General features: G+C 39.1%; 1 protein-coding gene across 3 annotated transcripts in view; it reads left to right on the top strand.

Moving 5' to 3' along the window:
* The window catches only part of LOC307029140 (partitioning defective 3 homolog B-like), a 91,336-nt gene that overhangs the window by 11,750 nt on the left and 55,227 nt on the right, over positions 1–24,359 (top strand). For all 3 annotated transcript variants that reach the window (XM_079664808.1, XM_079664807.1, XM_079664809.1), the window contains exon 3: positions 18,325–18,442. In XM_079664808.1, the coding sequence (XP_079520934.1) occupies positions 18,325–18,442 (118 nt within the window). The remainder of the gene's footprint in view (positions 1–18,324; positions 18,443–24,359) is intronic.

The following is a 24,359-nucleotide window of genomic DNA, read 5'->3' as shown; positions in this document are numbered from 1 at the left end:
GAACCCACAGCAAAGTAACAATTACAAATGAATTAAGTCCGCACAGCGGCCCACATTGAAAATGACTTAACTTTGATGATCAAATCACTTAAACACAAAGTCCATCCTCCTGTCCTTTTGGATGAAGCACTTGATGGCGGGTCATGCAGCTGATCCTTTGCCACTCCAATTTATCATTGTAACTCAATCTTCAAAAAGACTCAATGTAATCACTATCACTGAAGTGAGCCATTATGAACAAACTTATGCTAATCATAAATCTATCAATCATAAATCTATCGATCAGATTTATGATTCGAAAATTATAAAAGTAGGTAGACATGTGGATATTATCCGGCTGAACAAAACATGCATTTATCTAACAGGTTCGTTTTCCACAGACCATATTTCGAGCTATTTTCCAAAACCCTATGGAGAAATCCAAGACCCCAGGAAGTGCGCCGGATTCAGATGAAAATATTCGTGCTGGCCAAACGGCGGTACTACACTTCCGTTTGGTTGCCAGGCCCGGAAACACTTTTTCCCATTGACTTACATGGGGAAAGAGTGGTCTGTAAATCGTTGGATAATTTTTTTTAAACTAAATAAACTACCCAGTATGAACGTTTGTATAGCCCTTATTAAAAACATTCGTTCCTCAAGTTGTAATAATGTGCTAATAACGTTATTCTGAGAGTTATATCCCTCTGCGTTATGAACGCGCATCTAACCCACGGGACCGCGCCGCCCGGCACGTTCATGTTACGTGTCCCGACTGTCCCGACCAATCAGAGCACACTGTGCTCACAGGGAGGGTGGGGGCTGGAGCTATTGGAGCTACAACGAGCCGTTAAAGGCAGAGAGTGAAATTCAGTGAATACACGTAGTTTACAGAGCTGCTGTTTGAGAAACCAATGTAAGTTGCGTTTATCTTTACCCATGGATGCACAATAAGAACGGACCCATATCGTCTTACTGCCATCCCACGGAGCTGTAATAATGGATATATTGCACATGTTTGCTGTAATTCATTATCATGGGCTGTATGATTAAATCGTGTACCGTAAATGTTGTATTAAATAAAGTTAATATTACCGACGTCAGATTAACGTCCCTGTAGCTTCTTATTGCACTAAGAAGCGTATTGCACTATACATATATATATACAGTGCAATCATTCTTTCATGCTAAATGAAGCTCTGTTGCTTGGATATCACTAGATCCTGTTACAGCGTAATATAAGTACATAACGATTGATGTGTACATTAGCGTAATTACTAGCTAGCCGCTAGCTGCTAGCTGCCGCCTCGTTAATATCAAATCCATCATAATAACAAATCATTACCATGCTGTTATGAACGTGCGGTGCTGTTACGTGTACGCAAATTGACGTGCTTGATGTGTGAACGAGCATTTTGGTTAAAGTTGCGCATGCTCTATGAGATCACATACGGGTACTTCTCAGGCATGCCGGGTAATCTGTGACGTTTCGCTCTCTCAAAAGTTGGGCCATTTTATCATCATGCGCCAATGAGCAACTCTCAGAGGAATGAATGAGGCCCCGCCTCCCACGCTGTATCCAGTTCTTATTATACATCCATGGAGAAATCCCATTGCTTTTTTGTCGAGGGAACCCATGCGCAGCTTACTTCCGGGTTTTAGGACGCGTCACTGCACCACTTTATACACATACATAAACTTCACCGCGGGCGGAACTTGTCATAAAGTCCGCGAAAATAAAGCCCACCCATTTAGAGGGAAGATATGATTGGTCAATTGTACTGTCATTTGACATTACTCTCTCGTGGAGTTACTATTGCGGGCCCTCTGTGAATTTACAGCAGGACCACCAATCAGCTCCTCTCTTCACAGTAACTCGCAGAAACGAGCTTCTTCAATTTAACCCTTCACATTCCAACAGAAACTGAACAGGCAGATTTGAAGGATTTATTTATTTGGAAAGGTTATTTTAAATACAATAAAATGAAGTTATTTTGGTCAAACTAATGAAAAATATAACTAAACAAATATTTAATAAAAAGATATTTTAAAATAAATCTTTTTTTTTTTTTTTCATGTTTTCAAATATAATTTTTTAGAATATCTTAGGCCCTCAGAGAGGGCCCTGACGGCTCACCACTGGTCAGAGCACAGGGGGACATAGGGGCCATCAGCCCGACCACTTTACGCTCATGGGCATTTTTTATTTCATGCATAAGAATCGGACTATCATTTTTGAATTGCTCATTTACGATTTCAAAATGCTTAAATACATACAAATGGTTTGCGCTGTGTAGCAATTTGATGTTTTGTTTAGTTGAATTACGTTATTTTGTATAACTAATATATGTATTGCTATATGTTTGTTGTTTACAAATGTTTTAAGGTTATTTCCTTTTTCAATCTCGTACAGAGTGGTTGTTGCATTGAAAAGGTTAAGACATTCATCTGTAACTGACATTTCTAAAGCACCGTTCTGTGCTGTATTGATTAATATCAGCAGGATGCAAATGCTCTCTTTCTATTCATATACAGTGTGTACCGTCTTTAAAGCTTTTAAATCAATTGGGGTTTATGTTCCGAAGCTATATTGATTTTTCCAAATGGCTATCATTACTATTAGCCGGTGCTGATAAAAGGAAATCCTACTATTACCACTGCCTCATCTTTTTTCAGAAGGTCAACAGCCCTGCAAATGGGGAGCATTTTTACCCTTTTCTTGTCTTTGCTCCTTGCAAGAATATACAACTGGCACTCTCTTACATGCATATTGTAATATTTGGAAGAACACTTATACTCCCTGTGAGAAGTAATGCCAGTAGACCATCAAACACAAATTATTTCCACAGGTTTTTCAATATTAGTTTTTTGTTTCTTTCGTAGCTTCTCGTTTTTCTCCACACTCTCACACACTTGCATTTGCCAAGATGTGATAAATCAGACCAAGCTGAGTCTGAATGACATATTCCCCCTGTGCCACATCTAAGAGTACACTATACATCACGTGTGTGTGTGTGTGCGTGTGTGTGTGTGTGTGTGTGTGTGTGTGTGTGTGTGTGTGTGTGTGTGTGTGTGTGTGTGTGTGTGTGTGTGTGTGTGTGTGTGTGTGTGTGTGTGTGTGTGTGTGTGTGTGTGTGTGTGTGTGTGTGTGTGTGTGTGTGTGTGTGTGTGTGTGTGTGTGTGTGTGTGTGTGTGTGTGTGTGTGTGTGTGTGTCAGAGCGTCAGAGCGTCAGAGCGTTGGCCATTTTGTGTCAGATTTATGAAACATTTCAGCTCAAAGTCATATGTTAGAAAGCACACCAAAAAAACATGCCTGACCTGTCCTTCCTCTCTTTCTTAGTCTTACTCTTATTGTATTATATCCATGTATTCATCTCTGTCTTTCTTAGTATGCATCCATTTTATTTTTTCTGATGGAAGGAGAAAACTAACAACTGATCAGGTGGACATTACAACATTGCTGTTTTCCTTTACCAGCACTGTGATGGCAATATATTTTCCACGGCGTGTTTACTTGAATTATTTATATGGTTATTAAGTCTAGCTTAAAGTGAGCCCAGCTGGTAATGCCTTTCCAAGGTATTTACACTTAATGTGGGCATTAGAGTGTAAATAAATAAAGCACATTTCCAAGTATGTATACCTATGCATAGTATATGTTCCCTAAATGGATTGTGTTTGCACAGGCTTTGACAGATCTAGTCATTAATAATTCATGTTTAATATACATGACCTATGGTCACGTCACAATCCAAAAAAGGGTTTTTGCTTCAATTGCACCTTCCAAAACCAAGCTGAGGTACCAGGGTAAATATGTATAAACTTTATTACAGAAACATATTTCACATTTTTATTAATGGAACATAAGTCTTAATTATTAATAGCAGCATTATTAACAGCTATGCTGGAATATGATTCTGATTTTAAACATTTATGGAATTATTATTGGTGTGGCAGAGCAAGAGCAGGAGATTGATCTCCCTTGTGTTGTGTGTATGTGTGTGCATGTACATGTCTTGCTATATTTGTGAGGACCACATTTTGAGAAACAACCTGTTCTGTGAGGACATATCAGTGTGTGTGTGTGTGTGTGTGTGTGTGTGTGTGTGTGTGTGTGTGTGTGTGTGTGTGTGTGTGTGTGTGTGTGTGTGTGTGTGTGTGTGTGTGTGTGTGTGTGTGTGTGTGTGTGTGTGTGTGTGTGTGTGTGTGTGTGTGTGTGTGTGTGTGTGTGTGTGTGTGTGAGAGAGAGAGAGATATAGTTCAAATCAAGCTTGTGCTATCATTTTTGAAACATGTAAGCTTTATATACAAATGATCAATCTTATATATAAATAATCAGAAACAAAAGTTCCTGTTCCTGATATGAGATGTAGGTAGTTGAGGAAAGAAACACAAAGGCAAATGTTTTCAGTAGGGAGTCATCTACTGAATCACACACAAACACAGAACAATGCCTTTAGGCTATAAACACAGGAACCTACCCTGTTGCTGTTTAATGACCGAGAGGTAGTTAAAAAGTGAAGTCACACAAGTATTTTCTTTTCTTTTTTTTACGGTTTTGTTTTTATTAAGCTAATCAATAGCTTTCTTAGTCTGTGGTTGTGGAACTATTTGCATAAATGTGTGCGTGTGTTTGTGTGACTGTTGTGTTATTGCTTTGTTTATCATATTTATTTATTCTTGAGCCCACCTTCTTCTTTTTATACCGGGTCATAAATCGTATAAAGTACCCTTTGTGTGCGAGCGTGTGCACTTGTGTGTGTCTGTTGTATGTGATCATTTCTACTGTGATGCATAAACATGAAACAGCACAGCAGAAAGCTCAGAAAAGAGCAAAGCAGGACAAAGAATCAGGACAAAGAATCGCATAGGAATAGAATCAGTGGTTGCGTTAGACTTTTTTGTTGTCCGTTTTTGACGGACAGGATCGTAACATTTCCGTCATAATCCATTATTACCCGTCATTTTATTTTTCATGTTTTAATGATGAAAAGAGAAATATTTAATATTTATGTTTGGGTACTGAGCAGCAAATGTTCATTCATTCATTTTTTTGTAATGATTCATACAGAGCTTTTAATTAAGGGCATGGAGAAAAAAAAGATGAACAGCGACACCGACCGTGTGGTCACTTCTCATGTCAACACGAACATGAATGATTTATTTTTTCCTGGACTGGCAGCACAGTAGAGGGGGGCAGAGGCCGCTAAAAACACCACGACCATTGTGCCTAAACAGGCAAATATGAATAATGCCATCATTTTAAATGAGACAATTACAATCAAAATATGAACAAAACATTTACAAGAACAATTCAATTGACCTGCTGTAGCCTAGCCTGAACGCTGATTTCTGCATCGTTGCGCACCCTCAAACAAATCCGTTACTCATCTTACCTTTTCTACAGATGTCGCAGAACATTTTGCCATCTTCCCTCCTCAGCCACTTAAACTCTTGCTCCCACTGAACCCGGTACTCCAGCTTGAACTCCTTGCCACTTGCTTGCCCCTCTGCCACTGGCTAAACGTTGTCAGTTTCAGTCTTACTGGCTCATCCTCCACTGCATCAATCCCTCTTTTTTCACCTCGTTTATCCACACCATCACAATTACTGGGCTTATTAAGAAAGCTTCGGACGATCAGCTACCGTGACATTTTGTGATTGCTAAAGCCGGTTAAGCAACGGTGTAATCAACGAAAGGTGAGAGGTTGAAGTTCATGTGGAGAGGAGGCTTCAGTAGTCTGTCTGCACTCTGTTTAGTTGTGCTATCTTACAATCAATATAGTAAATGTGAGGTAAAGTGTGTCACCAATGTAACCGGTTAGAACTCAAAGTTGCGATGAGGTCTTAAAATGTATGGAAAGGGTCTTAAAAAAGGTCTTAAAAGGTATTAAATTTGACCTCAGGTTTCCTGCTGAATATACACACACTCGCCACCAACTGGACAGGGGTGTGAATGACTAAATAATAGTTACAGACTAAAGTAGAGTACAGTAGATCGCCCTCAGTCTACCTGGCCACTAAGGATGTAATATAATGTGGGCCGCTGGTGGACATTTTGGCGCTGTTCCGAGTTGTGTTCTAATCCGTCAAAATGACGGACTGCTTTCAGATTTTTCTGTCATTGTTAGAAATAATCCGTCATTGACAGAAAATATTTGTTTAACGCGACCTCCGAATAGAGAAGAATAAATTAAAAGCTTTTTCACAAAAAATATATTTACTGGCACATGTTCATTTTAACATAATTTCTGAAATATATGTATATGTATACGCATCCTAAGCCAATACTAATCAACATCCCGCCCCCTCTGTGACCCATGGTTTGTCTGTAAGTGTTTCCCGAGCCAGTGAGCAACGGAATTTCACAATCATAATTTTAATTTAAAAGCAAATGCGTTAATGACAATAAAATAATTGTAGGAGTTAATCAATTAATACATTAAAGTGATAACACGTAACTAGCCCAGTATATATATGTATATATATATTTTACTAAAACGCTATGTAAATTGTGGGGTGTACATATATAGATATAGCGATTCATTTCAGACAGTTTGAAACGCGAGGGCCGTGATTGGTACGTGATCTGCCCTCGCTCAAGGGAAAACCTCCAGCTTGACTTGAGACCGCCCCTGTGATAGATAAATGTAATTATAATGAAGCCAGCTGCAATGGATCATTGATCCACCAGGGGGTGCAGTGGGGTTCCACACTGGAGCTCATGTGAAATAAAGTCAGATACAGTACGCTGGATGTACAGCGGAACTTTGTTAAGATCCATATGTCACGGATATCATACTACTCTGCTAAATAAGCGACATGTAATCATTTACAAAACATCACCATGTTGTTATTTAACAAAATAATGTTGTTTAGTCGAAAAAAACGATAAGGAGGAAATGCAGCCCGGCTCTCGATTTTTAATCCTAGTTTAATCATCATCTTCACCACGATCATTTATGTTTATGTTCGCCGAATTGACATGAAATCACTGACACATATGAATATACTGTATTCAACTTCATTAAAACGTTATTAACGTGCCTAAACTCAGTAATTCACTAAAAATATTTATATTTTAATGGGGCCTCGTCGGCAGATCAGGATCCCAAAGCGTGGTGGAGGGATCCTGATCTGCATGACGGATGCTATTTTCCCCATAAGGAACAAATCGCTGCAAATTATCCCGCTTATTACACGGCCACATTCTCAACAAAGTAACGACATGATTCCCAGTATTAATTGAAATGCTTTTATGGATTTAGAAAATGTTTTTATTGATTTAAAAAATAGTTGTATGTATTGATTTAAATTGACATGCATCCGCTAAGAAAAACAGTCAGTTGTTACCATTTTTTAAACAGTCTGAATGAAACGGCAGCTCTCAGCTGTGTATTTACACAACTAAAGGCCCATCAACCACAGCTCTCTCCCCCCCCCCCCCCCTCCCCCCCTGATCTTTCTTCTCCAGCAGCTAAATTAACTGTAGGTTACTCTGAGTAAACAACACTGTCATTGCAAGTGACCCTCAGTTAGTTGACTTTTATGTTCAACTGCTAAATTCGTGACTAATAAAAAAGGGCTTCTACTGTATCTAATTACCTTAACACTAGAACCACCAGATGTTTTTGTATAGGCCTACCTAAACCTGTCAAATCCCGCTATTAGAATGCAATTTTTAACAACATAGGGTGCTACATAACACACTTTCAGGAAAAGTCACGGACTGGGAGACTTTAATATTTTATTGAAAAAAAGTTACATTGCACACACACAACACACATCACACAAATTGACCCGATTGGTGGTTCTAGTGTTAAATAAACTCACTAATTAATGAAACCAGTTAAATACGCATTATTATATTCTTATCATTCTTTATGAGCGCAGAAATAGTCTTAAAATCAGATCTGTTTTTTAAATGAAATCTGACGGCAGGCAGTTAGCTCTGATCACCTATGATAAATGCGCCACACCTAATCTGGCCATTCAGCCACAGAGGTCCCTCTATACAAATCAAACTGTAGACGGTGTGAAAGCACCTATTGTTTAAAATAATGGTCGGAATGTGACCTGTGAGCCTTCTGAATTACCGTGGGACAGCACATTCTAAAATACTAAAATGTTCAATCAATAAAGTAACATCTTATCTTATCTTAATAATATCTTCATATTAATAATAATAATAAATCATACAGTATGTGTCCGAAAGGGAGCAGGAGGAAGCAAACACAAAAATATACAAAAAATATACTGCATATTAAAGCAAACGATTGTAAAGGTAAAAGTATGAGCATAACAAATAAATAAGTGTAATGTAAACATTTACATTATAATTATGATTATTTAATATATAAAGACTATATATTATTGAATTACAAGATTAGATATACTTTAGTTGATCTAAAATATTGATGTGTTCAAATGCTCTTCAAAACAAAACTGAAAGTCCATGAAACTTGTCTTTCTGTATTTGTGAATTAAGCGCCATCTCCTGGTTAAAACCTGAAATTGAAAATCTGGCAACGCCCTCTTGGAAAATAGTGGGAGGGCTTAACATTCCTCTATACTGGTTTTAGGCAGGTCGTAGGCAGGAAGCTGTAAGCTGGAGTCTGAAATTCAGTGCTATATCTAGTTAGGATGCCACCTGGGCGCCTCCCTAGGGAGGTGTTCCAGGCACGTCCAGCTGGGAAGAGACCAAGGGGTAGACCTAGAACCAGATGGAGGGATTATATCTCTTCTCTGGCCTGGGAGCGCCTTGGGATCCCCCAGTCAGAGCTGGTTGATGTGGCCAGGGAAAAGAAAGTTTGGGGCTCTCTGCTGGAACTGCTACCTCCGCGACCCGACCACGGATAAGCGGGAGAAGATGGATGGATGGATGGATGGATCTGTATACTATCACAGTTTTCCTAAAAGTTGCAATATACATTATCTTCTTCTCTACATTATGGCAGTATATTCTATTATAACCCCTGCCAGAATATTGGCAACACACACCCCTAATTTAAAGTGGCTCCATTCAAAGAGACCATTATAACACTTGTGCCTTATTCTTTTCATGAGAACCCAGCGTAAACCACATAAAACATAAAACACTGACAACAATAGTGTAGTTTAATGAGGATTACCACTTCATCATGATGTTGGTTTGTGAGGTGATAGGGTTGGCCCATGATGCAGAACATGGCAATAAATGGGTATTTGGTATTTTTCTTTCCATGAGCACATGCATTCACGAAGGGGTGGTCAGAAGGTGAAGGCAAAAAGAAAGGGAAGATGTGGAATGTGAATTGATTTCCTATAAATGGGAATGTGTATTTCCATCCTTGTGATTCTCTTGTGATGAGCTGCCAGCTCGCCTAAGGTATTTCTCTGCCTTTTACATTGTGGGATACTACAGTGCATCCGGAAAGTATTCATACGCCTTAACTTTTTTCACATTTTGTTATGTTAAAGCCTTATTTCTGAATTGATTAAACTGATTTTTGTTCTCAATATCCCACACACAATACCCCATAATGACAAAGCAAAAACGTTTTAAAAGATTTTTTGCAAACGTGTTAAAAATAATTAAATGAAATATCACATAAGTATTCACACCCTTTGCTTTGACACTGAAAATTGAGCTCAAGTGCATCCCGTTTCCACATCCTTGAAATGTTTCTGTAACTTGATTGGAGTCCACTTGTGGTAAACTAAATTGATTGGACATGACTTGGAAAAGAACACAGCTGTCTATATGAGGTCCCACAGTTGACAGTGCTTATCAGAGCACAAACCAAGGAATTGGTCACTTGTGAGCAGTGTTTGGACTAACGCGTTACAAACTATACCTTTTGCGGTAACTAATAACGTTACTAGTTACCTATTCCCATTCAGTAACGCTGTTATAGTTCCTGTGATTTAAATGGGTGCGTTACTGCGTTACATTATGTGATCCAACTGAACCGAATCTCCCTGCGGATGTAACTTACAGGTGAATACAGTGATGTCCTCTCACAGCACCATGGAAAAGTGAAAGTGACCAGAGAAGAGTGATGATTGGTTAACGCGGGGTAACATTTCAGGGTAAATTACTAGTTACTTTGTTAGTAACTAAATTATAAAAGTAACTAGTAACAAGTTACTTTACTTTAAAAAATAATAACAATAAAAATACAAGTTTTTGTGTTGTTCTGTGTCACAGTAAGAGAAAAGACAACTCCCCACATGTACATTACTTAGGTCAGGGGTTGGCAACCCGCGGCCCATGGGCCGCATGCGGCCCTTTAAACCCTCTGCTCTGTCTCCCTTGAGCTTAGACAAAAATAAGAAGGAAATAAAATAAAAGTACTTTTTATATTTTGTTGCACAGTTGAAAATGTTTCGTATCTTGTGTTTTGAGGTGATACTGTGACACATAAATAAAAAACAAAACGGTTTTAATTAGGTCAACTAAAATATGCGTCACATCCTGCTAGGGTCCCGCGCGAGTGCCTTTTCTTGAAAGCACTCGCGCGGGGACCCCTGGCTCGATGAGCGAACTATGGATAAATCAAAGAAAAGTACCGGAGGAACACAGGATTGAATTCTGTGTGGACAGAGTTATATGCTTTCACAGCAAACGATGCTGGTTTACCGGTATGTTTGATATCTAGAGAGAAGTTGTCAAAGGTGCTGCCGCCTTTACGTATCGAGGAACAACACGGGAGAGGAAGACAGCTAACAATCTTCAGTCATAATTCAATGGGGTATGTAATTTATTTCAGAAAACACTTTTTGTTATATTCCATGGAATGCTCTTAACGTCCCGATAGCAATGAATATATTAAATGCTTTGACAATAAATACATACAAAAATTCATCTCTGGAAGCCGTAGCGCTATAAAAAGCACGACCAATCATTTTAGCCGACCCGGCTAAAATAACTGGATGGCCTACCTGCCTGTCAGCCTTCCATCTCTGTTCCATCTGTGCACAAACTTATCTCGTGGCCTCATTGATGATGCGCGTTAGTATGTGTTGGAGGAGGGACTCTGTAAGAAAGTCTGAAGGAAGAGGCCTATTTTTTCCGGTTGTGTATTTTCAAATCCTAGCGCACTCGAGCTGGTTTCTCCATTCTTACCTACCCTACCTTTAACTCTTTTTAGGGTGCAGCTATATGTTTTATTTATTTCAAAGTGGGCCCATTTTAATAATATTTGTTTGCCTTCAAATGTTCAGAGGACTCCCCAAGTGCTGTGTTTAATTTATTTTAAAGTAGGCCTGTGTATTATTTGTAATTCTCCTTATAGGAGTTCTTTGTTTCTTATTAGAGGTTAACAGTTGTATATAATGTAATAAATAGCCTAATAAATGCAAAAAAACTGTAGTTTTTGTCTGATATAACAATAAATACAACTTTATTAGCTATCAAGCTATGAAATATGTTTTGCGGCTCCAGACAAAAAGAATTGGGGGAAAAAGGAGCAAAATGGCTCTTTTGGTCAAAAAGGTTGCAGACCCCTGACTAAGGTGCTTCAGGAGATTGGCATTGCTATTTTTCGATGTGGACAATGCTTTCTGTCCTGCACACAGTTTACATTTTACCGTAATATTTTTTGCGTCCTTTATCCCCACAAATTGAAAATAGTGGTTATATTTCCAAGTTGTAAATGCGCTGCTGCTCTCGCTCAAAGAGCCGGCTCTTTTAAGTGAACGACGGGAGCCGGCTCGCTCGTTTTTTATTTATTTTTTGCGGAGGGATCTAGATCGGCATGAATGGACATTATGCAATGTGCAATGTGCACATTATCCCGCTTATTACATGGCCACATTCTCAACAAAGTAACGACATGACTCCCAATATTAATTGAAATGCTTTTATGGATTTAGAAAATGATTTTATTGATTTAAAGAATGTCTATGTCTGGACCGCTGCGTAAAAAGGAGGGTTTCTGCCCCATTACTTCTCTTCTTACTTCTATAAGAATAAAACACGGAGGAGGGAGATCTCTTTTTCTCCCCTCTTCTAACAGCCCAGCAGCTGATCTCAAAGCACGCTCCCCTGCCCTCAGCAAAGATTTGATGTCAGCTGTTGCTGTCTTTTTTTCTATAGGTAATAGTTACTGAAATAAAGCCCTGCTGTTTTATCAGGGCCTTTTCTTTAAATATAATTTTAAAATGTCGATACAGTAGCCCTTTTTTAAAATAGTTTTTATAGGTGTTGCTATCTGTTTTGTGTAGCGTGGTTCTACAAGCAAGTCAGTGCATTCATTGGGTGGTATCAGAGAGTTACAAGGGTCTGTAAATGCAATGAAAACATTTGGCCACAGCAAATCATTTATATTAAACATGTAATTTTTACTTTTGAATACTTCAGTACAAATTATGTATTGAATAATTTAAGTGATATATGTACACATATACATCATTCATTAGTCAAAACAGGGCTACATTTCATTCAATTAAAAGGTATAATATGTGGTAAACTGAAGAGCCGTTTGGGAGCCGAAAGAGCCAGCTCTTCTTGGTGAGCCGAGCCAAATGATCCGGCTCACCAAGAAGAGCCGGAATTCCCATCACTAGTGTGTGTTAGCATTAGCAAGTGTTTGTGTGTATTTTCCCCATAAGGCAAGACCCGCCCAACTCTGTCTCTGATTGGCTTACCCTGAAATGTTACCCCACGTTAACCAATCATCACTCCTCTCTGGTTACTTTCACTTTGCCATGGTGCTGTGAGAGGACATCGCTGTATTCACCTGTAAGTTACATCCGCAGGGAGATTTGTTTCAGTTGGATCATATAATGTAACGCAGTAACGCATCCATTTAAATCACAGTAACTATAACGGCGCTACTTAATGGGAATAGGTAACTAGTAACGCTATTAGTTACCACAACAAGTAATTGCGTTACAGTAACGCGTTACTGTGTAACGCGTTAGTCCCAACACTGCTTATAAGGCTGAAAGCACCTCTTCTTGAGTTTATCCACCATTATTGATTTAGTTTATGCTAAATGGCCAGATGTGAGGTAAATTATTTCACTGTTAGTTTGTTTTTGTGAGGCTGAAAATAGTTTGTTTGTCTTCAGTGTCAGTCTGACAGTTTATTATGTATTTAATTGTTACTGCCAAAAGAGTGTAGTTCTTGTTTAATTGTTACACTGCCAAAAGAGTGTAGTTGTTTTTATTTCATATTGCACTACAAGTGCACTACTTAGAACTTGATTGTTGAGGCTACAATAAAGATGCCTGTCAAAATGTCTAAACATATCTTTTGTGTTTTATTGTTCCACTACATTTCATAATGATAATTGCTACAATGATTGGGGAGTTGTATTTTCTCTTACTGTGCCACAGAACAACACAAAAACTTGTATTTTTGTTGTTATTATTTTTAAAGTAAAGTAAAGTAACTTGTTACTTTTATAATGTAGTAACTAATAAACTAACTAGTTACTTTTTTGAGAGCAGTAACTATAACTATTACAAGTTACTTTTTAAAAGTAACTTGCCCAACACTGCTTGTGAGCAAACCCTTCACGCGATGGCAGAGCGAACAGGTACAGCGAACAGGTACAGCCAGGGCCGGGCCGAGACAATAAGTCAGGCCAGAAATTATACACCCAGCCAGGCAACTACCAGTTATTTTTTTGTGCCATTTTGCTGGATTTATTTGTCAATATTTACAGCGTTGCTGCCCATAGTGATAGCCCTATAGTTTAAATCCACTACCCAAAAATAAACATATGGAGATGGGTTACTATTTAAATAAAATGGTAAATGTATTTAGGAACCTGTCCATGTGATTTTAAGTGGGGGTGGACCTGAAATCCTCTAGAGGGGTCCGGGGCATGCCCTCCCCGTAAGATTTGTTTTTAAATGTTGGAGTTGCATGCATCAATCTGGTGCACTTTGAGGGGAAAATAAAGAGACTAGATTTATGGGAACAGAACACCTATATGAAACAGAACTGTATTTCAATAATCATAAAATCATGGCCATAACCAATAACACACCATATCCAATATGAAAACACACTGAAACTTGTTTATTTATTTATTTTTGTTTCATTTATCGTTGTGAGTGTGTCTGGGCTCCTGAATCAGCCTCACCTATCTCCCCTCTCTCCCCCCTCTCCTCCCTTCTCCTCTTTGAGGCAGCAGCAAAGACTATTTTTAGCTCTCAACAAGTTTTAAAAGTGTATATTACCTTTTTTCACCTAGTTAACTTTTTATTCATGCATATTTGACTAATCACTACCCCCTCAAATGGAAATATGTGTTTACATAATTGGTGACCAAACCGTTTGAGACCCACTGAGAACTTAGACTAAGTTAACTATCGAGTCCTTTACCTCACCTGAGCTGTAGTTATCCCGAGCTTGAATGACACACAGAGACCAATCAAGGGCTTTGATTTATGATCTGTATGACCGTGGCCATGTCGGCAGGCCACATCATGTGGACAGCCAGTCACACTGTGTGAGGCAGACCCACATTTGCGCAGCGTTGCGCTCACAATACATACAAAAAATTAAATAAAAACGTCTTTTTTTTTTTAAAATGGGTCGCGAAATATACAGTACCTGGGCGGCCCGCCCAAGTAAAGTCTATGTGTGGGAAACCCTGTTCTAAGTAAGAATGTTTTGTGAAGGTGAGAGCACATGCAGTAGACCAGGGGTTCCCAACCTTTTTTCCTGAGAGCCCCCCCAAATGACTCATGTTGGAAGTTGCGACTTTAATTACCGCTGTTAATTAAAGTTTAAAAGTCTCAGAAATGCTACAACTACTGTCACAAACTGGATGAATGTGAATTATTTTGTTAAAGGAGGATGAAAGCGTAATTAAGGAGCATTATTGGAGTGACTTTGATTGTTATTGTACTCAGGATTAATTAATTAACAAGTGGAAAGAATTCACAAAGGGATTAAACTGTTTCAAACACATGCTCAAAATAGGCCGGATTTTGCTGATGTGTTTATGTGGATTCAAAAGTCATAAATAATCTACAAAATGGAGGAGACCGATCTGATCGGAGCAAGGCTGCAGTCGAATAGTCCATTTAGCTTAGGAACCTTCCTAACCGAGTGAAATGACCCGGAAGTCCCTCAGTGGCAGCCATAATAAGTGCCGTTCGAATTCTCTAGAAGACAGGAAAGGAGGTTTCAAACTTCCTTTATAACCTCCTTTAGCTTAGGAACCACTGGACCTCCCTTGACGAAAGGAGAGGAGAAAATGCTGCCCCACAATGCCTTGCAGCCGCAGCATTTGCCGTCACTCAACAGTCGGCACGGGAACAACCGATTATGAAAGTTACGGTGCTTATTAAGTATTTTAAAACATATGTGGTAACTTGCAAAAGTGCTTTGTTTTGAACGTTCATCAGTATTATAATCAAAAAGAGAAATATGAACGTTAGTTTTACTAAAATTATCAAATAAAGTCAGCATTTCACAGTCTTCACTGAGCTGTGTGGGGGTTGTTCAACTTTTAAAAGATGTTTGAATGGTGATATACACAGTGATAGATGTTAAGGACTAACGTTTATAATAAATACATTTGTATTGATTTTAAGATCTTTTCATAGTTCATACAATCTTTGGGATCATTTGTATTAATGTGGACCAGAGGGAGAGGGTGACGAGCATAAGTTTCACTTTCCTTTTTTATTTCAATTCCAACTTTGGTCATGAAGAATATGTTTCTCTGTTGTCCACCTTCATAAAGCATAAAACAACAGCATCAGAACACGGTGCAGAGTCTCTAGATGAGTCCCTCGTTCTTATTAAACATCCATGTAGTCCGTTGTATAGAACACTGTAGTTTCCAATTTCCCCACAGCAGCAGACGCACATTAATGACGTCCGCTGGCGCATCATAAACACGTCGGATAGTGAAAGTGCATTCGGATTCTCTAAAGTACCGCAGTCTCTTCTCCTAAATCCTTTTGAGTTCTCCTATCCACTATCCCTTAACCCCATGACGTTTCACTCAGAGGTCAAGGAATAGGAGATAGGGTTAGAACTTAGGAGCTGATTTTTGGACCATTCGACTGCAGCCCAACTGTGAGAAATAATCCAACTGAAACCGGCATGGAAAATGACTATATTTAAAAAATGCGCTTATCCGGAAAAGCCTGGTTTGGACACTTTACGGGCAGAAGAAACATTTATATTAAAGAAAGAATTATACATGTATGTCTTTTTATGCCTTTAATAGCTACTAACTTGAATTGTTATTCAAATTAATTAATCAATTATTTTTTATATTTTATTGTAATGTAGAGACAAGGCTTTTATCATGTATTGCCTTACAATTATATGTAAAAAAAAAAAAAAAGTAGACGATTCATACAGTAGATGATTTGTGAAGTGAGAGCGCTGTAATGTGTTTTTCAGCACTGCTGCTATTATAGTCATTCACACACCACTCTGGATTCATAGGTTCAAGGAGAGGAAGGGGAATGAAGAGGTGAAAGCAAAATAAGTGAGAGGGTGAAGAAAAAGCGTGATAATGAATTTTAAACCTGTTAAATAAAAATAATAACTGCATTGAATGCTAGGTTTATTGTTCCAAAATAATATTTAACAATATGACAGGTTGTCTTCTGGGATACTCCTCAAAAAATGAAACAATACAAGTTTGCATGCTAATATGCTAGCCATTTAATTCATTTTCTTCTAGCATGTTGCAAAGCCTTTATAATCACACACATTTGATTGAAATAGCAATATGGACTAGTGCAATATTCAAATTGCAGGAAGCACATTAAATGTGAGAGGCTAATTATGAGTTAATTTAGCATTTTGAATAAAGTATTGTGGAGCTGCAGCAATATCCCGGCAAATTAAATCACATTATACAGACTTGACAAAACACATTTGTTTGGTAAAGATCATTCTTAAAAATTACACCATTATCATTTTAATATATTTTTTAATGATAATGACAATTATGATGCACACATTATCAATCCCTCCAACATTGGGACATATATCTACATTCCAATATCAGTGAAATAATCGCAAGTGAGCTGCCCTAGTATAAAGTATGGTATAATTCAGTTTTTCATTATGACTGTGGAATATATCTGTTTCTTACCTGAAATATATACATCCACACACAGTCAGTGTGGATTGTTTTCTGTTATGTATTGGCTGTGCGTACATTTACAATGCTGCTAATAAGACCTCTTTTTTGTGTATACCTCAGGGATTGTAGCCTAAAACAAGACCCCAGTTAGGAATGCAATATCCCAAACTTTATTACAGGATTTACTAACCTCTCTCCACAGCAGCAGGGTTTCCCTCCAAAGTGTGAAACACAGTAATGCTGTCCCGTGTCTACAGTTAGTTAGTTTTACAGTAATGAATGGCAGCAAATTGCATTACCAGTCACATGCTGACTGGTGGCAATGCAACACTCTCAGAAGGCACAGTGTGGTTCACAGATTTTATGGAGACAGAAAGAAAGTGCTTTTTCTGACTTTTCATAAATGTTGAATCAATGCATTTTGTGTGCTTCCATCAACTCTAATGGACATGTTTATTATCTGACTTTCCACAATTCCATTATGTGTGTGTGTGTGTGTGTGTGTGTGTGTGTGTGTGTGTGTGTGTGTGTGTGTGTGTGTGTGTGTGTGTGTGTGTGTGTGTGTGTGTGTGTGTGTGTGTGTGTGTGTGTGTGTGTGTGTGTGTGTGTGTGTGTGTGTGTGTGTGTGTGTGTGTGTGTGTGTGTGTGTGTGTGTGTGTGTGTGTGTGTGTGTGTGTGCGCGCAAGGGTGCCCAGGGGTCAGTGTTGATGTGCTGTATATGTTATCTGTTGACAGAGAGAAAGAATATTCATACGATTGATATTTTTGTTTTTGTGCCTTTTGCAAGAGAAAGATGAATACTAAGTTATAGATGAAGGCAGTCAGAATGATCAAGAGCTCGATCTTGTTGTGAGTGTGTAGTGTGTACATGCACATGCACAAGTGAGTGTGATTCATTTTATTTCTGCAGGCTGATTCAGGTAGAATTATTATTTGAATAAAGATGGCTTCTATTGGTTGGTTCATCATCAGGAAAGCTTCTGTCGAGATCCAGATGCAACTTCCCACAGTGACACCAAAGGTTCACTTTTTTATTTTGTTTTGTCTTTTTGCTTGTTGACTGTTGAAATAAGAATACTTATAAAGTCTACTAAAAGCACAACTTCGAAACAGGAATATCATAAACGTTCTTGTTCATTTAATTGTAGGAAGCCACAATCTGGATTGCTATTTACATTTGATTAATTCTTCTACTCTACCTGTTGGTTCTTATATTTCTCCAAATTCAGTTAAGAGGTGTAAAAGCTTAATTAACCGTGTTGTTTTTCTTTTCTTATGTGTTTGTTAGTGTGGACAGGATCCAGCAGCTAAGGAGAGAGTATCAGCAGGCGAGGAGAGAAGGAAGTGTGCCGCCGTATGAAGAACCAGACCCACGACGCAGAGGACATGAGAACGAAGTACACAGGGTGAGGAACTCACACACAAACACAGACACATACACGTGCAAGTCATGTGAACAGCCAGCCTCATCATCTCTCCGGCAGTGGCTCAGTCAGTAGGGGCTTGGACTGTGAGCCGTAGGGTTGCCGGTTCAAGTCCCCGAACAGACCTAAATGTGGAGTGTGGACTGCTACTTGGAGAGGTCCCAGTTGGTGGTGCCCTTGAGCAAGGCACCAGACAACCCCCTTCCCCCCCCACTCACATTGCTCCCCGGGCGCTGTACAATAGCTGCACACTGCCCCTAGTACTAGACTCCTGGTACTAGGATGGGTTAAATACAGAGCACACATTTCACTGTGTGTGCTGTGTGCTCTGCATGTGTTACCATTAAAGAGGGTGTCATCCCTCCCATTCTATTCTATTCTAAATCTGACATTTGTTCAAGCTTTCCTCAGTCTGTCAGTGTGTCCGCGGGGTCTTAAAAAGTATTAAAAGTTGATAAATCAATTTAGCGAAAATTAAGGCTTAAAAAACGGCATTTTCCAAAGTATTAAGAAGTCCCACAGCAACAACAACATGAAACACCCTTTAATTTACTGCAACGACATGTCGGGAAACCCCCTCAAGGCGGCCCCATGCATAGCACGCCGTAAAATGCTGCTTCTTATTTTAAGTTTCGTTGCCTTGCTCCGCTCTGGGGGGCGGGGGAAAGAGTGTGTGGGGGCACAACTGATGGTGAAAGCTGGTTCGACAGACTCTAGAATCGCCACTGTCGATGGGGATCAAAGCTGTCCTGTTCCACATGCTAACGGAGCGTCCACACAGCAGCGTGCGTTGACGCTTGGCGGTGGGCGTGTCTGAAGCTTGGGGAGTCAACGCGACCAACAACCAATCACATGAATCTCCCGCCCCCGACATACAAAGCAAAAAACATTCCATGCTAGCTATATATACTGTATATGCCTGCTAGCTGTCCATTCAATGTTAAAACGAGGTACACTGGATATAAACTCCCCAAACAGGCAAAAACCTACCAGTTTCACCCACTATCTCTGCTACCTCCCTCCATGCCTCCGGTTTGTATCCCGGTAGATGAACAGAGACTGATCATACATCTACCGCAATGATTATTTACTCCTCCATTTTATGGAACAGCATACACGCGGTTTGATTGGCTAGCAGTTGTACTAGGCTAGCAGTTGTACTGGCAGATTTTCATAAACGGGATTTGATTGGCTGACGCTTCCGTCGAAGCTTCAAAAGTTGAACATACGCGAGCAACGCATAGCTACACTCCCCACAATGCGGTTCGGCGAAGCGTGACGTCACCCCATTCAAAGTGAATGGGCAGAAGCGTTGAAGCTTCAACGCACGCCGCTGTGTGGACGGGCCGTAAGTGCTAGCCAGAAAGCCGCAGCGTTTAAGTCCTGACTCTCCAGATGTCCAATCAGTGCCTCCCCTGACTGCACGTCGCTGACACACACCGCTGCAATGCAGACTCTCTGCACGGAGGAGCCGCCGAGGAGCAGCGGAGTCCGGGGGCCTTTCTCACTTCTCTTATTTTTCATTTCCTCGCTCCTCGGTCTCGGTCTCACCGGAAGTTGATTTGTCTGCGCCATCTTGAGTAGCGTCCCAATGGCCTTATTTTTGTCGGAGGAGCGATAATGGAGGAGCTATAATCGAGGAACCACCAGACCATCCTCCGATGAAATCCTCAGACACTCACCCCGCCCCCTTACTGTGTATCGCTCACTGATTGGACGACGCAGTGCATGCACTGATGGGATGCTTCTTGACATGAGAGCAGTTTCCCAGCGGAGTGAAGAAAATACATGAACCTAACGGGAGTCACTCCTCAGTTTATACCATCTTTTGTGTCAATTAATGTATCATTTAGTTACAAATATGTGATATATCTGAACAACAAAGTGGTCAAAAATAATTTTATTAATTTTTTTGAAACATTTTCATGATCGCTTTTTTCGTTTTACATTTTCATTTATTATCATTTCCATTCAGTCAGTCATTAAGTGCTATTTCAAATGTTAATTTGCTACATATCCAAACAAACAAACGAAGTGTGCAATCCAATGAATGGTAATCTAACTGGGTTTTAATAGATAACATATCTCTTTTTCTTCTCTCAATTATTTTATTTGTTTTGTGCTCTCAATATCAATCAAACTATTGTTCGTTTATATATTAGTAAAATGTACCCGCTATTGATTTGCAATGTACAATGTTCTTTTATTTATCATACAGAACAGTGAGTTTTGCTCGTACAGGGATGAAACGTATACCAATAGAATTTGTGGACTCTCAGCTTTTCATATGATATAGTTTGTGCAGATAGCATGATCGTATAAAATATCCCTACCAGTGCTGATTTAAACGCTTTGTGTTAGACTTGTGTTTTGTTTAGGTACAAATCTCTCTATCTCTCTATCTATCTATCTATAACTATCTATCGATCCATCTGTAATGTTCTGTTCTATGGACATATAATTGTCTACATAAACAGACAACGCGGACAGGACTACTTCTCTCATTCCGAGAGTCCATCTTTATTCAACTGGCACATAACCTGCACACATGCATTACGTCCTTAACGTGAGCTCAGTCATCCAAGATCTTGTATTCTCCAAGATGTTACACTATCTATAACTATCTATCTCTCTCTCTCTCTCTCTCTCTCTCTCTATCTATCAATATATCTATCTATCTATATCTATCTATCTATCTCTTTATCTATAAGGAACCGCAGTAGACAAAAGGCGTTGCTATCGCAACAAGTCATGTTTACGCTGCATTTTCTATGAGGTAAATATTACCCGCTGGCGGATATGGGTATAAATGTCAATTTTTTTGGCGATTTCAATTTCAATCTGACTTCCTATTGACCATTTTTAACAACAGAGGGTGCTATATAACACACTTTCAGGAAAAGGCACGGACTGGGAGACTTTAATATGTTATGGAAAAAAAGTTACATACAATCAAAAAACAGCTGTGGGTAAAATGTACCCGTTGGCGGTTCTAGTGTTAAAGTAAAGTCAACACATATCAACCCTAAATATAGTCTATATTAAGAATGAGAAAAGTCTTAAGATACAATATGTTTTTTGTAAACATATGACAAATGTGCGAGGGTCATGACGTCAGAGCATCGTCCTATGTGCCGGGGCTTAGCCCCTTGTGGCTAAAGCTCACCAAAGTTTAATATACCGGTATTTCATAGTTCAAAGTTTTGTCAATTGTTTTGTTTATTTGTCAAATACTGGTTTCTGAGGAGTTTTACTGGAATGAAAGAGCACAAAGTCTACAGAAGCAAAAAAGCAGCATACTGCATTAAACCTGACCTTCACAGAGAGGTTGAAGTTCATGTGGAGAGGAGGCTTCAGTAGTCTGTCTGTTTTATCTCTTGGGATCAATGCCTAAATCATACTACGTTCTAATGGTTTATTTTTCTAATAAACCTTGCATTGGGTTGGTCTCACAATTCATTCTCTTGTGCTTTGTTCTCTCTGAATTATGATAAGGAGTTATCACATACTGTTTAGTTTACTATCTTACAATCAATACTACTAATAATACTATATTGTAAATGTGAGGTAAAGTGTGTCGCCAATATAACCGGTTAGAACTCGAAGTTGCGAATGTGTTCTTAAAATGTATGGGAAGGGTCTTAAAAAAGGTCTTGAAAGGTATTACATTTGACTTCAGAATTCCTGCATATACCCTGTCTGTCCATCATCATGTTGTCTTTCCATAAGGTAATTAGTGTAAATGTTTACCAAGAATTCCCTTCTTATTCCAGATTATCCATTATAAGGATCACTGTTTGATTTGATTGTGATCAACTGTTGCTCTCAGTCTCAAGCTGCTCTTTGACGTGATGTTGCCTGTAGGCGTTGATAGAACTGAGGATACGGATGCAGAGGAGATAAATAGAGGTTTTACTCACTTTTCGTCCTGCAGGTGCTGTTTTTCAAATCTCTGAACTATAATCACATTGTCACAGATCTACTCCTGAGCTCAGGTTGGCTGAGTCATGCTGGAAGGTTCTAAAAAAAAAAGGCTTCCATAATAACCGATAACTTAATTACGTTGCACGTCACGTCACGTTGGTTACCTGCCTTGACTCAGTTTACCGTCCATTGTAATATCTCTACTGTCAGTTTACATGTCTGTATATTAGTTTACATTTTATAATCATTCCGTTTTAGTTTTCTTGGCTCTATCTTGTCATCAGAAACATATTCATTTCATGGCTCTCGGTTACCATTATATCATGCTTCCGTTAACAGTATGTTTCTTTAAGCCACTAAACAATTTTTTGTGGGTACATTGTTATTATAGCAGGTGCATAGCAAACCTGTCAAATGTTAACAGCTTAGCATCGGGCTAGTGATGTATACCTGGGTTTAAAACGCTCTGAAAAAATCTTGTTTTGACTTTTTCCGACACTGTTTTATTTATATTGCACTCTTTGATTGTTTTAAAACAACGCCTGTGTCCGAAAATTGACATAATCGAAAATGCACACTGAGTTGTTGTCAGTGGAAATAAATCCCTGTAGGGATAGGAAGCAGTGCACATGATTTAAAGCTCCTTATTTGGACAAATCCAGTTAACAAAAACACACTTTAATCAGTCCTCTCAGGTATCGATGAGTACAGTTATTTTTTCAGGACACACACAGTGCTCGGTCTCTTACTTTAAAACCAATTTTATTACTGTGAACGCCAGGTGCTTCCTGGACTTCACCTTCCTGTCACACTGACATTTAATCCCCCGTGGCTTTTTGAGAAAAAATCTCTGTGAGCGTCTGAAATTAGTCTTCACGGTGGACCTAAAATGAATCCGCTTCACCAAACTAGTTTATTTATTGCAGGACATCAAAGTTTTACCACTGCATCATGTCCTTGTCATGAAATACAAACCATACCATGTGTGTGCTTTGGCTACACATTGGCAGCAATCAGCTCAGAGGTTCTACATTCTAAGGAAGGGCCCTGTAAGAACCAGTCATCGTGTGTGTTGTGCATTACTAAGAGAAACTGCAATACGCTGGGCCAAAAGTCAGCGTTGCATAAGATAAATACATTGTGGGTAAATACAGTAGAAGCCAGTTCTGCCTTCAGGAATTCACATACTAAGAAGTCATGTTCGAAATGCCACAACTAAGTCAATGCATGAATTAGATTTTTGATATTCTCAGTAACGAGAACATGTTGTGTAAACAGGTTGAGTCAGCATGATTTCATACAGTACTCATTAGCATCCAACTAAAGAATGCTCTTACATAGAGCGCCTTCGAGTTTTGGGTGACCTAGATCATTAAATGAAAGGAGTAAAATAAAAGGTAGTAGAATTGGAGTGAATTGTTTGATGTTGAACTGTTAAAGTATGTTCCGGGGCATAAAGGCCCCAACGGACAAGACCTGCCTCCCCCTCGATCTTTAATCTTGACTGTGGAATAGATTACTGCCGAGGATCTCAGATTTAACAGTTCCATTATGTAGACAGGTGCCAAGCCGTTTTTATTGTGAACCCATCATGTGGTTTCAGTTAGAAACTCTGCAGCTGACAGTTTTTTCACCAGATGTAGCCAGCTCGATTTTTGAATTTCATTCGTATCATAATATGCACATTAGCTAGCTTAGTTGTAAGCAATACACATCTTAAATCCTGAGCCGTCATATAGCTCAATTGGTAGAGCTGTCCGATGTACCGGAAAGGACCAGCGTTCAAATCCGGACCATGACCATTTGCTGTGTGTCATCCAAACGTTTCAACTATGTCTCTACAACAAAGCACTGGTTGTCCAAAAAAGTCCCAATCTCTGACAGTGAAACAACATTTGTATTTAAGACCAGGGCTCAACGCTAACTTTTAAAAGTGGGTGCCAGGCTGGCAACCTAGCTTTTAGTTGCCAAAACT

The sequence above is a fragment of the Notothenia rossii genome (genome assembly GCF_949606895.1).
Source record: "Notothenia rossii genome assembly, chromosome: 2".
Classification (NCBI taxonomy): domain Eukaryota; kingdom Metazoa; phylum Chordata; class Actinopteri; order Perciformes; family Nototheniidae; genus Notothenia; species Notothenia rossii.
This window is presented reverse-complemented; position numbering and strand designations above follow the sequence as displayed.